The sequence below is a fragment of the Aquarana catesbeiana genome, linkage group LG12 (genome assembly GCF_042186555.1).
Source record: "Aquarana catesbeiana isolate 2022-GZ linkage group LG12, ASM4218655v1, whole genome shotgun sequence".
Lineage (NCBI taxonomy): Eukaryota > Metazoa > Chordata > Amphibia > Anura > Ranidae > Aquarana > Aquarana catesbeiana.
In genome coordinates, this window is record NC_133335.1 from 18,340,799 (window position 1) to 18,356,511 (window position 15,713).

The 15,713-nt window shown below is 44.7% G+C and overlaps 1 protein-coding gene across 1 annotated transcript; it reads right to left on the reverse strand.

The window, feature by feature from the left end:
• Nucleotides 1–1,555: 1,555 nt before the first annotated feature.
• UBE2V1 (ubiquitin conjugating enzyme E2 V1) lies at nucleotides 1,556–14,978 on the reverse strand. Its single transcript, XM_073607273.1, has 3 exons — nucleotides 14,797–14,978; nucleotides 3,304–3,429; nucleotides 1,556–2,469 (listed from the first exon to the last, which is right to left on the reverse strand). The coding sequence occupies exons 1-3, from the start codon at nucleotides 14,839–14,841 to the stop codon at nucleotides 2,068–2,070; spliced, it is 573 nt and encodes a 190-aa protein (XP_073463374.1). The 5' UTR covers nucleotides 14,842–14,978; the 3' UTR covers nucleotides 1,556–2,067.
• Nucleotides 14,979–15,713: the final 735 nt, after the last annotated feature.

Here is a 15,713-nt window from a genome sequence, read left to right on the forward strand (position 1 = left end):
GAAGCTGATGGTTCTGATGGGGACACAAACATGCGGGGTGGGCTGATGATTTTGATGGGGACACAAACATGTTGGGCTGGCTGATGGCTCTGATGGGGACACAAAAATGCGTGGGGAGGGGTGATGGCTCTGATGGGGACACAAACGTGTGTGTGTGTGTGTGTGTGTGGGGGGGGGGGGGGTTTGATTGCTCTGATGGGGACACTAGTTTGTGGGGGATACTCTGATGAGTGATGGGGACACAGATGAATGGGGAGAATGATGGGGAGACAGATGAGTGGGGAAACTAAATGGTGACACAGATGTAAAGCCTCGTGCACACTGAAAGTTCAGCCCTGCTGCATGATGCTCCAGAGTTTAGGTGCCGGAAAAGGATACAGAAGCACCATCCAGCCCTGCTGTCAGCAGTCTGTCAAATTCTATTCTTCTACTGTGGATTTATAAATGATTTTTCCGGCCCGCAAATATGTGTAAAATATACAATGTGGCCCTCGAAGTAAAAAGTTTGGAGACCCCTGCTCTAGTGCCTCTGCTTAAACCACTTGCCGCAAAATCATGTACCTGTACGTCATACTGCAGCTGCAGGCATCACCTCAGTAACGTTTTTTTTTTTGCGGCTTTCTTGCAATAGCAACCAATGCGGCTAAGCAGCTTCAACCGATCCGCCGGGCTCTCCTGTCCCACCGGGAGGCCAGAGCGACACACATCTGGCATTTTGAAGTGCTTTTAAGTGCAAAGAAGGGATCTGGGGTCTTATACACCTGACACGTGACTACTGTCTCAAGCAATGTTTACATTCCTTGTGACAGCAATAAAAAAAAAAAAAATTTTAAAAGGGCAGTGTAAAAATAACAAAAATAAAGAATTTTTTTTTTTTTTTTAAAGCGCCCCATCCCTTTGTGTTTGTGCACAGAAGAGAACGCATACCCAAGTTGCGCCCGCACATGTAAACAGTGTTCAAACCACACGTGAGATATCGTCGCAATCATAGGAGTGAGACCAATAATTTTAACACTAGACCTCCTCTACCTCTAAACTAGTATACGTTAAACAATTTTAAAGCGTCGCCTATGGAGATTTTTTAAATACCTTAGTTTGTCGCTGTTCCATGAGTGTGCACAATTTTAATGCATGACATGTTGGGTATCTATTTACCCGGCGTAACATCTTTCACATTGTGCAACAAAAATTGGGCTAACTTTACGGTTTTGTTTTTTAGAATGTGTAAAGACAGATGTTGACTGTCCAAAAACATGACGGAAGGTGTGAAATTTTGGGATGCCACCATGTTCTAATTGCATAATCCAATCCAAAGGTGCCAGGAATAACGCATGTAGACTTCAGCATCTATGTCTGAGCTGGAGGAGCAGATGGAGTGGGTGAAGGTCTGCGCCAAGTAACAGGGATGCTGCGCATCGGCAAATCGTCCTGTAATGCCACTACTAGCAGTATATCTGCTATAGGGCGGTACGAAAGTGGTTAATAGAACCACAACACACCAACGTAAAGAGAGCCCCCATCCTACATTGTTCAACAAAAACCAAACAAGCCAATCTGCCATATCCAGCATTTATTAAAGACGACACAAAAAAAGGAAGGGAAAAGGGGGGAGGGGCAGGGGTAGGGGGTGGGTGACCCAAGTTAGCACGCTTTCCCATTAGTAGTCCATGAAACCCAGCTTGAAAACTGGACACACAAAAAAAATAGAGGAAGTAAAATAAAATGAAATGAGAAGGGGGTTGGAAGGGGAAAAAAAAAAAAAGCTTTGTCAGACCGAAAGCTCAGAACTAGAAGGGTAAAGCCAGGAAAAGTAAAATCAGGGAGGAAGAAATAAAAGAAAAATAACTGCAGCAATATGATTGTGTGATACATGTTTTCACAGTCAAATAAATGTGCCACACGTCTCTTAAACAGTAATAAATTTAAATAGATTTTTTTTTTTCTCGACACCAGAACTTCAACTATGCAGACAGGATTAATGGTTATAGCACAAATTCATATTTTTGTTTCTTTCTGAAAAATGGGAAAAAACAAAAATAAAATAAAATTAGTATAATTTACAGCGTCTCAAGATAAAAAACAAAACAAAAAAAAAAAAAAAAACTGACTTTTTATCTCGGAACTTCCTTTCCAGTAAGTCTGAGGTCTACAGGATGTGTCTAGAAAACTGACTACCGCAGAAAATGAAGACAGCTTAAATTCATCTTTTTTTCCTCTTAAATTGGGCATGAACTTTTTTTTTTTTTCATTTTTGCTGTTTTTGATTTTTTTTGTTTTGTCGTTTAATTTTTTTTTCATTTTTTTCATTTTTTTTTTTTTTTTTTTATTGCTGTAACATTGTCCTTCGGGCGGCTGAGGAAGTTTCATATTTTCTTTTGACATCATTAGACGTCGCATTTCTTGCAGGATAACTTTGATGCAATAGGAATTTTGCCATTTTGCTAAAACGGATATGGATCTTGGGTCCACCTGGAGGGGGGAGAAAAAAATAAAAAATAAAAACATAAAACAAACAAAAAAAAAAAAAGATGAGAAGTCAGAGTATCTCAATCTCTCTTCCTTGTTCCCTGGGGAGAATCTTTGTGTTTGCAGACAGAGTTTTAAAGGGAAATCATTAAAAGCTTAAAATAAAAGTGAAAGATTAAAAAAAAAAAAAAAAAAAAATGTAAATAGACTCTCACCCTCGACTTTAGATCCCCTTCGGCAACATAAGACCCCCTCATCCCGCAGAAATAGACCCCCCCAGCAAAGTGAATCCACTTCCTCTGCAATACTACACTCCCCAATAGATTCCTCCAGAAGCCGGCATCAATAGCCCACCCAGCCTTCCTTTCCGGCACCACTGCATTCTTGTTGAAGAAAGCCCTGTGTGTTTGATCTGAAGAAGGCCGTAAGCTTGTGAGCACGAAACGTAATGAACTTACACATCGTGTAATGTTTGTTTGAACTTTGGTTCAATAAAGAAATTAAGTGCAGCGATCCCTGGTCTTTTTCTTATATTTTGGTCAGTGGGCTTTCCTCTACTTTGAAAAGTTATATATATATACACACACACACACACATTTTAAAAATGTATTTTATACATGTTTATAAAATATATATATATAGAACTCTTATCAGAAATGAAAAGGCATGATACTTCAAAAAAGAAAAAAAACCTTAAAAATGATCTATAAGCAAACCATGTCAGGCATGTTGATCCTAAAACGAATTTCTGAGCATAGAGCCCTCTACAGTAATGAGGAAACTTCCAATTCAGTCATAAATGGGATAAATTAAAAATAATTAAAAGAAGACACTCACCACTCCATTAGAATTATTCACCCCGTTCATATTAATTTTTGTTACAAATCTAACATACGGAGGGGATTCTGGGTATTTAGGTCCACACTCTATTTTGAGGCTGTATATTCTGTTTTCATAAATTGTCTGAAAAAGAAACACAGACGTTTAGTTGAAAACAAAAAAAAAAAAAAAAGTTTTAGTCAATTAAAAAAAGCATTGTAGCACGTTAACCCCTTGCTAATTGGTACAAACCACCTGAGGCATTGGCTGGCTGACACCTGCATACCAGGGCCAGTGTGCTGAGGAGGACCAAAAGGCGGTGCTGGGACCAGACGTGTCATGGCACAGACCTGATGGAGAGGGTAACTGATCCCTGGTTGGTGGGGTCAGTGATGTAGGGAGACCCACTCTGGACCAGGCAGGAGACTCCGTGTGGGGGTGCTGTAAGCCGCTGGTGTAGACAGATGGTGCGCCGGATGTGATGTCAACTCGGAGCAATGCCGGACTGTCTTGCAATAACGAGGCTGGTCGCTGGAATGCAAGGTGGAGCTGTCGGAAGCGGTCGGCTGGCTGTAGCCATGACAACGCGTTTCAAATCATCTTTTCATTCATGGAATTTTTGCATTTGAATAAACCTTTTTAGTGATGAACTGTGGTACGGTCACGTCTTATGACTTTCTTGGAACGACATGCCTTAGGTGGTTTAATACTAATCAATCCCTCAGCGCTGGATCGCGAGGAACTTTTGTTGTTGGTATTATTGCAGAAATAAAAAAAGCTTTCCATTTATCCTACACAGCCCCTACCCTCAGTGTCCAGTTTGTTGTATATAAAAAAAACTTCTTCATTACTTCCTGGAAGGACCTTAGGACATGAAAACTCACAGGAAGTAGTTCATCAGCTCACCTCATTAACACACACCCTGCATTTGCACCGCATCCCCCCCCCCCCCCCCCCCCCCCCCAAAAAAGAAAAATGCATGTGGGAATGTGAGTTCCTTGCACTACATTTTTTTTTTTTTTCTTTTTTTTTTTTCCTTTTTTTTTTTTTTGTTTAAATCCTTTTTATTGAAAAGAAAAATTTCACATTAAAAAACAGATCAGGTCACATTCTGGAGACTGACATAACCAGCATTTGCGCAGTCCTCAACTTTTACCACATTTATACAACAGTCCACATAAAAAGCAAAGAGCATGAACATCAATAAGATACCCTCCTCTACCGAAGGGACATGCAAAAATTTTCCCCCCTTCTTTCTCCCCCATTCCATCCCCCTCCCCCCAACCCCTCTAAACCTTATTCTCCCCCACCATTCATTCTGTGCTCCTCCCACATCACCCAATCCTTCCATATTTTCTCAAATTTTTTGTGATTACTTCTTTTCTTATATATGAGTTTCTCTCTACTAACGTCCTCCTTTACTTCTTTCACCCATTCTTCGACCGTCGGGGGTTCTTATCTCTGCCAATTCTTGGCTATAAGCTTTTTCCCTTGAAACAGGCACCTGACTATTGCGGTCTGTGTATCTCTCGCGGGCTGTTGCTCCTCCATTAGGCCTAGTAGGCAGGTCTTAGCACCCATGCTCAGTGATGTCTTAAAAATACAATTTATCCTGTCCACAATACTTTTCCAATATCTATACAGTTTGGGGCAGCGCCAGAACATGTGTAATAGATCTCCCCTCTCTCCTCCACACCTCTGGCACCCCGAGTCTTCCCTCCTCCCCATCCTAAACATCTTTAATGGTGTAAAATACACCCTATATATCAGATATAAATGAGACACTACCTGTGATGGAGAGAGGGAAACTCTGGGTCCAGATGACAATACATACTCCCATTGACTGTCCGACATTATCCCAACCTCATCCTCCCATTTCTTCCTATTTTTATCTTCCACTCTGTCCCCCTGGATCGAGATTCTTAAACTACTGTACATATCAGAGATTAGACCTTTCGTGGAATCTGAGTCGACCAGTTTTCTCACAGAAATCATATCGCTCCATAATGGCTCCTTGCCGTTAAATTGTGCGTCTAGGGCGTGCCTTACCTGCAAGTATCTGTAGAATGAACAGCTGGGGATCGCAAATTCAATCACTAGCTCCTGGAATTTTTTTAAACTCCCAGCCTTATAAAGCTGTGAGAGATAATGGATTCCCTGCCGATCCCACTCCTCAATCTTCCCCATTTTTACCTCATTGAGCTTGCTATTTTCCCACAATGGGGAAAACTCAGAAAAATCTACATAGCCCATTATTTTTTTAACCTTAGTCCAGCTCTTGACCAACTGGGTGGTAGGACATCTAGTGATAAAGGAGTCCGCCTCCAGCGCTTCTACTATAGTGTCATGGTTAGTGTCGCTTAGTAGTACATTATTCCCTGTTACCCATTTCCCGGGCCTATTGCACCCTCCCATATGCTGGACCTGTGATGCCAAAAAATAGCATCCCGGATCCGGCACTCCCAGTCCCCCCTTCTCTGCCGGTCGCCGGAGCGTCTGCAAGCCGATCCTTGCTGCCCCGCCCTTCCAAATCAGCTCTCTGAATAAGCTGTCCATTTTGTTGAACCAACGTTTAGTGATCCAAACAGGTGAATTATGTATAATATATAGGATTTGCGGCATCCAAACCATTTTTATCAGGTTACAGCACCCGGCGACCGACAGAGGCAACCGTCCCCACACCCGACATTTCTGTTTAAGTTTTTTCATTAACCACTTCCCGCCCGCCCTATAGCGGATTGACGTCCGGGAAGTGGTTGTGTTATCCTGACTGGACGTCATATGACGTCCAGCAGGATAACATGCCGCAGCGCGCCCCCGGGGGCGCGCATCGCGGCGATCGGTGGAGCGGTGTGTCAGTCTGACACACCGCTACACTGATCTTGGTAAAAAGCCTCTGGCGGAGGCTCTTTACCACGTGATCAGCCGTGTCCAATCACGGCTGATCACGCTGTCAATAGGAAGAGCCGTTGATCAGCTCTTCCTCACTCGCGTCTGACAGACGCAAGTAGAGGAGAGCCGATCGGCGGCTCTCCTGGCAGGGGGGGTCTGCGCTGATTGTTTATCAGCGCAGCCCCCCCGCAGATCACCCCACTGGACTACCAGGAATGCCACTAGGACCACCAGGGAAGGGGCAACGTGGATGGCCAGGTATGTACCCCATGGCCATCCACATGTGCCCAATCTGTGCCAATCAGTGTCCACAAATGGGCACTGATTGGCACTATTATGCCAAAGATCTGCCCAGCAATGACCAGATCTGCCCAGCGATGCTATATCAGTGCCACCTGTCATTGCCCATCTGTGCCACCTGTCATTGCCCATCTGTGCCACCTGTCAGTGCCCACCTATCAGTGCCCATCAGTGCCACACATCAGTGCCACACATAAGTACCCATCAGTGCCACCCATATATGCCAATCAATGCCACCTACGAGTGCCCATCAGTGCCGCCTATGTGTGCCCATCGGTGCCACCTATGAGTGCCCATCGGTGCCACCTATGAGTGCCACCTATCAGTGCCACCTATGAGTGCCCATCAGTGCCACCTATCAGTGCCCATCAGTGCCACCTATCAGTGCCCATCAGTGCCACCTATCAGTGCCCATCATCAGTGCCCGTTAGTGCCACCTCATTGGTGCCACCTCATCGGTGCCCATCAGTGCCGCCGTATCAGTGCCCATCAGTGCAGCTATATCAGTGCCCATTATTGAAGGAGAAAGCGTACTTATTTACAAAAAAATTTAACAGAAACAAAGAAAAACTTGTTTTTTTTCGAAATTTTCGGTCTTTTTTTATTTGTTGCGCAAAAAATAAAAACCGCAGAGGTGATCAAATACCACCAAAAGAAAGCTCTATTTGTGGGAACAAAATGATAAAAAAATTGTTTGGGTACAGTGTAGCATGATCGCGCAATTGTCATTCAAATTGCAACAGCGCTGAAAGGTGAAAATTGGGCTGGGCGGGAAGATGTCTAAGTGCCTGGTATTGAAGTGGTTAATGGAACTAGGTTTTCTGCGATATATTGCTCCGGATCCCTTGAGATATTGATCCCCAGGTATTTCAACTGATTTACTACCTTAATTTGTGGGGTTTGATACGGAAGGGGCTCCGTCAGAGGGTCTATAGGTAATATTGCTGACTTTTCCCAATTCATTTTTAACCCGGAGAAATGGCCAAAGTCCTCAATCATCCCCATGGCCGTCCTTAATGAATCCTGTGTGATCCCCAGGAACAACAAAATGTCGTCCGCATACATTGCTATTTTCTCCTCTCCCCTCCTCCTTTTAAACCCCTGAACCCCCTGGGACGCCTTTATGGCCGCAGCCAGCGGCTCCATTGCCAGGGCAAACAGGAGGGGTGACAAAGGGCACCCCTGCCTGGTGCCCCTTCTTAATTGGAACCATTCTGAACATTCTCCGTTGACTCTGATTTTTGCCTTTGGCTTGTCATACAAAAGGCTCAGCCAATGAACAAAGCTGGGGCCAAATTGGAGTTCCGCCAACACCTTCCAGATATAATGCCACTCCAGGCAATCAAATGCCTTGGTGGCATCTAACGAGAGGAGCGCTCTCTTACCGCTATTCGCCGTGGGGATCTGCATATTTAAATATACTCGTCTTATGTTCGTACTTGTAGCTCTGTCCGGGATAAACCCGGTTTGATCTGTATGGATTACTTTAGAGATTATTTTCTTAAGCCTTGTTGCCAGGGCCTTTGCCAGAATCTTCACGTCCGAACATAACAATGATATCGGTCTATATGATGCCACCTCTAACGGGTTTTTCCCCTCCTTCAGCAACATTATTATGATGGCTTCTGTCATAGACGCAGGCAAATTACCGTCCTTCCCAGTGCCGTTTAGTACTTCCAAAAGCATGGGGAGCAAAAAATCCCCATACTTTTTGAAAATTTCTATGGGTAAACCATCGGGACCAGGGGCCTTCTGGTTCGCCATGTCTGCCACAGCCCTTTGTAATTCCACAAGTGTCAGAGGGGCCTCCAACATTTCCCTATCCTCTTTCGTGAGCGGGGTTAACTTAAGCTGACCAAAGAAAGCCCTCATTTCCCCCGCCACGTCTTCCTGTGCCGAGCTATATAGATTTTTAAAGTACTCCCTAAACTCTTCTAATATTTCTGGGTTAGTGTTTTTTTATTGTTCCCTCTCTACCTTCAATCGCTGGTATGGAATTTGGAGGGCCATTGGCCCTTATAATCAGGGCCAAGGTCCTCCCAACACACTCCCCCTCACAGGCAAACCTCCGTTTTTGAAATAGCCTTTTCCTCTCCGTCTTTTCCAAGACCATTCTACTATACTCATTTTGTGTCTCTACCCACGCCTCGTATCTGGATGGGGTTGGAGCTTCAACATACTGTTCTTCCGCCCTTCTAACCCTCTCTTTAACTTTTAGTTCTTCTATCTGTGATTTTTTCTTAGTGTGGGATATTTTTTGAATTAGGATCCCCCGGAGGAAAGCTTTCAGGGCGTCCCAAACTATCCCTAATGGAGCCGTGCCTATATTCAACTCTGCAAATTCCACCAACCTCTCCATCACAGTACCCGCGTCCTCAATCTCAAGCCAAAAGGAGTTTACTTTCCAGTCACCCTTATTAAGGCCTCTCTCACCCTTTAAATCAATTATCAATGGTGAGTGGTCCGAAATCCCCCTTGGCTCGTAAACTATTTCTCCCACTATATCTAGCGATTCCTCATTGCCCAACACTAGGTCTATCCTGGACAGGGTGGCATGTGTCCTGGAGTGGCAGGAATATTGTCTCACCCCAGGGTGCCTCTCTCTCCAGATGTCCACCAATCCCACTTCATCACAATATTGTAGAAGCGGACTCTTAGGTTTTCCCCTACCCAGCTTTTTTAAAGGAAACCTGTCTACTTCATTATTCATGGTCATGTTGAAATCCCCGACCGCTACTACCGGGACCCCTGGGAAGCCCGCCATAAATTCAGTTAGGTCATCCAAAACCTCCCTCCCAAAAGGGGGAGGAATATAGATGTTAGCTAATACACATTTCCTATTCTCAATTGTGCAATAGAGAAAAATATACCGTCCTGCTACATCCACCTTACTATGGCTGCAGGAGAAGGCTAACCCTGAATTTATCAAAACACTCACCCCGTGAATACGGGGTGTGAGTGGAATGAAACTGTGTCTGAAATTTTTTATGATCCATTATCTTAATTGAATCCTTATCCAGGTGCGTCTCCTGCAGGCATAGTATCTGAACCTTCCCCTTATCTACCGTAGAAAGGATCATCTGCCTTTTCAAATTATCTTTAACTCCCCGAACGTTCCAGGAACATATAGTGAGCTTCTTTTTTAATTTCCAAGTGCTATTTAAGCCACCACTACCATGCATCAATGAGTCCTATCTCCTTGTGTCCCTTAGCAAAGTTAAACCACCTCTTTATGTGACTCCTGTAATATTTGTGAGATGAACTTCCCCTTACTTCAGAATCAACCTTCCCCCCTCCCCACCACACACATATTCCTCCCCTCCCTCCCCCCGCCCAACCTCCCCCCACCCCCCCACTATTTTTGTCCCCATTGCCCAATTTTGGGCCTACCCCTGAGCAGGGGCGTTGCTAGGGGGTGGCTTTTGGGGCTATAGCCCCGAATCTAGGGCCAATAGCCCCGAGCCTCTGCAGGGGTCCCCAAAGGGGAGAGGAGGCTCTCTGGGGACCCTTATGTAAGTGGGGGGCTCTCTGGGGACCCTGATGCAAGGGAGAGGCTCTCTGGGGACCCTTATTTTAAGGCAGAGGCTCTCTAAGGACCCAGATTTAAGGGGGAGGCTCTCTGGGAACCCTGATGTAAGTGGGGGGCTCTCTGGGGATATATATACACACACACACACACACACACGTATATTACTGTATATACATGTGTATGCCTGCCCAAACATATGACTTTCTTTACTACGCTGCTATGGGCTCTAGCCCCAGATCTTTTGTAGACCTAGCAACGCCCCTGCCCCTGAGGCTTCTATAGTGACCGGACACATTTATTCAAGGTGAGAAAAACAAACCTACCACCCCCGGACCCAGTAAGAGGGGAGCTATCCCCATTATTTCCATTGTGCTTGTAAACCAACAAATTTTACGTGCTCCCCCCCCCCCCCCCCAATCCCCCTTCATAAAAAAAAAGGAAGAAAAAAAGGGGGAAGAAAAAAAAAAAAAAAAAGTCCAAAAAAGAGTCCAAAAAAAAGTCCTCTCTTGATTTCCAGATCTCTTGCCTTTTCTACATTTCCTCTTCTCGCTGTACTCTTCCTATATTTTTTTCTAACCAAGTTGTGACTTCGGTGGGAGTATCAAAAAATTGAGTTTCCCCCAGTGCCACAATGCGCAAGCGTGCTGGATACAATAAAGCATAATTAATTTTTAGCTGCTGCAGCTTGCGCTTGCATTCCATAAATTTGGCTCTCTGCCTTTGAAGCTCAGGAGAAAAGTCCGAATATATTGAGACCCTTGCACCTCTATATTGAATATTCTTCATCTCCCTTGCCTTCCGGAGAATGGTGGTTTTGTCCCTGAAGCATAATAGCTTAAAAATCAGTGGTCTTGGGTAACCCCCTGGAGCCCGTGTCCTAGTGGCCACTCTATGCGCACGCTCAATGGAAAAAAATTCTGAGAGAGTCTCCCTCCCGAATCTCTCCTTTAACCAATCTTCCATAAATTTAACAGGATTATTACCTTCACAGCCTTCAGGAAGGCCCAGCACCCTTTAATTCTCTCTACGTAATCTGTTTTCCATACTGTCCATTTTTTGCATGCATTCATTAAGTTGTTTTTTCATAAGTGAGACTTCCTGTCTTAAAGGGGAAACATCATCCTCCATCTGGCTGATCCTGTCTTCCAAAACTGCTGTCCGAGTGCAGACCACCTGCATATCATTTTTTACCGACAGTAATTCACCTTTAAAACTTTCCATTTGTGCTGATAGAACAGTGATAGATACCTTACAGCTATTTACTGCTAGGAAGATGTCTCTCAGTGATGGTTCCTTCTCAGCCATTGATGCTATTCCACCATCTCCCATTTCCGTGGTTGAGCCAGGACCCCCCTCCACCATACCGTTCACCCCCCGATCCAATGGGGCGTTCACCGCTGCACCCCCCGTAGGGGCAAGGCTTCTCCTTCCAGGCTGGCTAGTTTGATGCTGGGTCCCCCCTATGTGGCTGTTCTTTTTAGGTGTCGTGCTTGCATGTTGGTTTGGAGTATGAGCAAATCGCTCCAATTTGGCGGCTACCTGGCTTCCTTTTTCTTTGGGATTACGCTGTGCTAGGGCCCCTGCACCCTCCTGTGCTGATGTCTCCTCCAGCCCCTTTTTTCTGGTCATGGTGAGCCCGTTATGTGCGGTGTGTACCTGTGAATATATATCCCTCAGCAAGGGCTACTGCAGCCTCTCTCCTCCAATGGCTGTGTAATACTAAGTGTCCAGTACCAATGCAGGGGTTCCAGTTGCTATTTAGATTGTTTCACAGGTTTGCATCAGTCCTCCCACTATATCCTTCAACACTCGCTGCTGCGAATCACTCACCCCTCCAGTTCAAGGCTGCTGCAGCACGAGTCGGGTCGGCTCCACACACACGACTACCCCTGCTGCTCCCGCTCAATCCCGGGTAGGCGCGCTCCCCTCTCTCTCACACAGGCGGCGCATCGCTGTCAATCCTCCCGGGAGAGCTCCAAGCGCGAGGTTTCTTTTGCTGCTGACACCGATCCTCCTTCGCTCCTTGCGCAGCATCTGTCGCTCAAAAACTAGCAGGCACCACAAGGACAAGCCAGCAGCATCTCCCACTCCGCTTTACCGCGAAGCTCACAGCATGAGAGCGGGGACAGAGCAGGGACTGGGTCCGGCTGCGTCTCTCTCCCTCACCTCAACATCCGGTCACGCCCCCCAACCCAAAGCATGAGTTCCTTGCACTACATAGTTGCTGGTATATCTAAAGTAGATTGTGCAATCAGATTGTATACTGTATGGTGAGCTTTACAGAACCCAGAACACACTTCTGTTTTCAATACCACAGCTCTGCTGTTGTCTGATCGATCAGCTCCTGCACACTCTGCCAAATAAACTGTGTATTTAGTAGGAATGGTGATCACTGATTACATTGGAAAAAAGTGCATCTGCAGAGGAGGGGGAAAGTGATCTCCTTGAAGGGGAAGGGAACATGCAGGGTGTGGTTCAATGAGGTGAGCTGGTGAACTCCTTCCTGTGTCTTAGCAGTTTTCATGTCCTAAGGACCTTCCAGGAAGTAATGAAGTTTTTTTTTTTATACAACAAGCTGGAAACAGAGGTACAAGGGGATGCAAATTTTTTTTTTTTTTAATAATTTTGTTTTCATTTCTTACTATTATTTTTTAACATACTTTTATCAGAGTAGTTCAGTGTCACTATAGTATCACTGTACTACTCTGGGGGATTGATCAGGGTTTATTTTTTTTTACATTTTGTCTGTTGTTACAATGAAGATCGTTGTAACGGCAAACTCTCAACAATGGGTTAACCATTCATGACAGCTGTGATCACTAGTGATCTGTGAATGGCTACAGCTAATCACATGGTACAGGGTGCTGCAATTGGCCCAGGTACCGTGTGATAGTTGTGGCCCAATCACAGCATAGACAACACAGCTGTTATGAATTAATTCATAAAAGCTTTGACGACATTGTGATCATCGGGCCCCGAATACCTGGATCCGCAGCGTCCGGTGAACACAGTTGTCCTGGGGGAGGGGGTCAGCTAAAAAGGGGGTCACGGGGGAAAAAAGAAAGGACCAGGGAAGGCAAAACACGGCCAGCATAAACTTCAGTTTTTGGCCTGGTTCACACCTATGAAGTTTGCTTTTGATCTGTTTCTGCAGTGCGGTTTGCAGTTTTTAAACGTTTTTTTTTTTTGGCCAATTTTTTGTTGGGCAGATTAAAAAACGCAAAACGTGTCAAAATTGCCGCAAAAACGTACTACATGCTTTTCTGCAGAGTCTCCACTGAAGTCTTTTGAACCAAAAACGCGTTTAAAAAAAAAAAAAGTCCCTGGACCTTTTCAAACAAGCAGCGGCTGAAAAAAAAGCATAGATGTGAACGTGTCCCATAGGAAACCATGTTAGATGGACTGTAGTGCGTTTCTGCAATAAACAAAAAGCACTAAAAAACACATAGGTGTGAACCAGGCCTTAAAGTGTTTGTTACTCAACACTTCACATTCCTGATATGTGGCTGCTGTACCATGTACTTGTATAAGAAAGTATCACGTTCTCTTTGTATTGCTTCCTTTGTGTGAAATCCCTGGTGTTAATGCCAGCCCCACTAACTGACTACACTAAGCAAGAGAGCACACCGTGATCAGTTCTCTAGCTGTACTGGGTACTCAGCCTGCTTTTCTCCAAAGAACAGACTTGTCCAAACTGACGAAGAAGGGTGAGCACGGTGCTCGACCACTGGACAGGTAAGTGTCCTTTTTTTTTTTTTTTTTTTTTAAAAGTCAGTGGTTTCAGTATTTGTAGCCCAACTTTTATTTTTCTTCAAACAGGGCGAAGGACAATTTTAAGCCCCCTGTTCACACCGGTGTGACTTGTCATGTGATTTGACAGGTCAAAAAGCACATGACAAGCCGCACCCTATAGTTGGAAATGGAACTGTTCAAATTGGTGCGACGCCGACTTTGCGGTGCCGAACCGATTTGAAAAATGAGTTCCTGCGCTACTTTGGCCGATTTCAGGTGTGACTTACATAGACATCTGTGCATGAAATTGCACAGATGTCGGCCAAGTCGCACTGACATGCAGCTTTGAAATCACGTGACTTTGCAGGATTTCAAAGCTGCAATTAGTGTGAGCGGGGGCCAAGTACCTGAATTTGATTTGGTATTGGCCTGTTGCTCTCCCTGTACAGCAGTGCTCACACTGGAAAAGTAAGAAGCAGTACAAGGCGTCAAACAGGTGCGCTGCAGTGATTGTGTGTTAGCAATGGGGTATGCTGACCAAACGAGAGAGCAGTGTTATAGAAAGATAAGCTAATTAGTCTACTGCTTCTCTTTTTTTACTGTCCAGTGATTGGTTGGGAGACAAGACCTGTAAGTGGCTGAGTGGTTTGCACTTCTAGCAGCACTGGGGTCGTTGGTTTGAATCCGAACCACAGCACTACCTGCTTAGAGCTGGTTATGTTCTCCCTGTGTGGGTCTCCTCCTACACGCCAAAGACATGCTGGTAGGCTAATTGGCCCTAGTAGGTGTATGTATGAATGTGAGACAGGGACCTTAGATTGTAAGATCCTCGAGGGCGGGGACTGATGTGAGTGTACAATATATATGTAAAGTGCTGCATAAATTGATGGCTCTATATAAGTACCTGAAATAAATAACTGCAGCAGAGAAAAACGCCTCCATAATGGATTTGATCTGAGCATTTAGCCATTTGTCTGGAGTTCAGCTGTACCCTAAATTACTCCTGGACACAAACAACTGACAAAGAAACATTTAGACCATAAGGGAATCCTACTCACTCTAGGAGGTCCGATGATCATACCAGTCCATTTGGTGAGTGTCATGTCTTCATCATCCACCAGACCCCAGCTGACTGTGCCGTCACCAACTCCTTTCTGTCCTTCCTCAAGTTCTTCCAACAGTCGAAAATTACGAGGGACTTTGATGCCTGGACAGAATAAAGAGGGGCAGTCAGAGAGGCTTCCTTAAAACTAAGAGCAGAATTCAACATGAATGAGAAAAGCAGAAGAGAAAACAGCCTTTCCTTGATTCCAATCCAGATTTATTAACCCCTTCAATACCAGGCACTTTCACCCCCTTCTTGCCCAGGCCAATTTCAAGCTTTTAGCGCTGTCACACTTTGAATTACATATATATATATATATATATATATATATATATATATATATATATATATGAAAATTGATCAATCCTGATGTACTAACCATTTCTTCAGGGTCGAAAAATGTCAGGACAGTACTAATACCCCCCAAATTACCCCTTTTCGGAAAGTAGACAGTAGAGCTGGGCGACTTTCTCAAAAGAAAAAAAAAAAAACTCGATTCACGATTCAAAGAGTTTTTTTTTATTTTTTGGACACCGCGCCGATCCTGAGGAGCTGCGGGCAGGAGTTTATAGGCGAGGTCGTGGCTTCGGCCTAGTTCGCGGCCTCCGGCCTCGCGGACTAGGCCGAAGCCGCGGCCTCACCTAAAAACTCCTGCCCGCAGCTTCTCAGGACTGGCGCAGTGTCAGCGCCAGTCCTGGTGAAAACAAAACAAAAAAAACAAAAAAACAAAACAAAAAAAAAAAAAAACGATTTGCTGAAATTTTGAATCGATTTGACCTCTCAACTTGATTCAAATCGATTTTTTTTCCCCAGCCGTAGTAGACAGTCCAAAGTATTTAGTAAGAGGTATGGCAAGTTTTTTTTTAAACT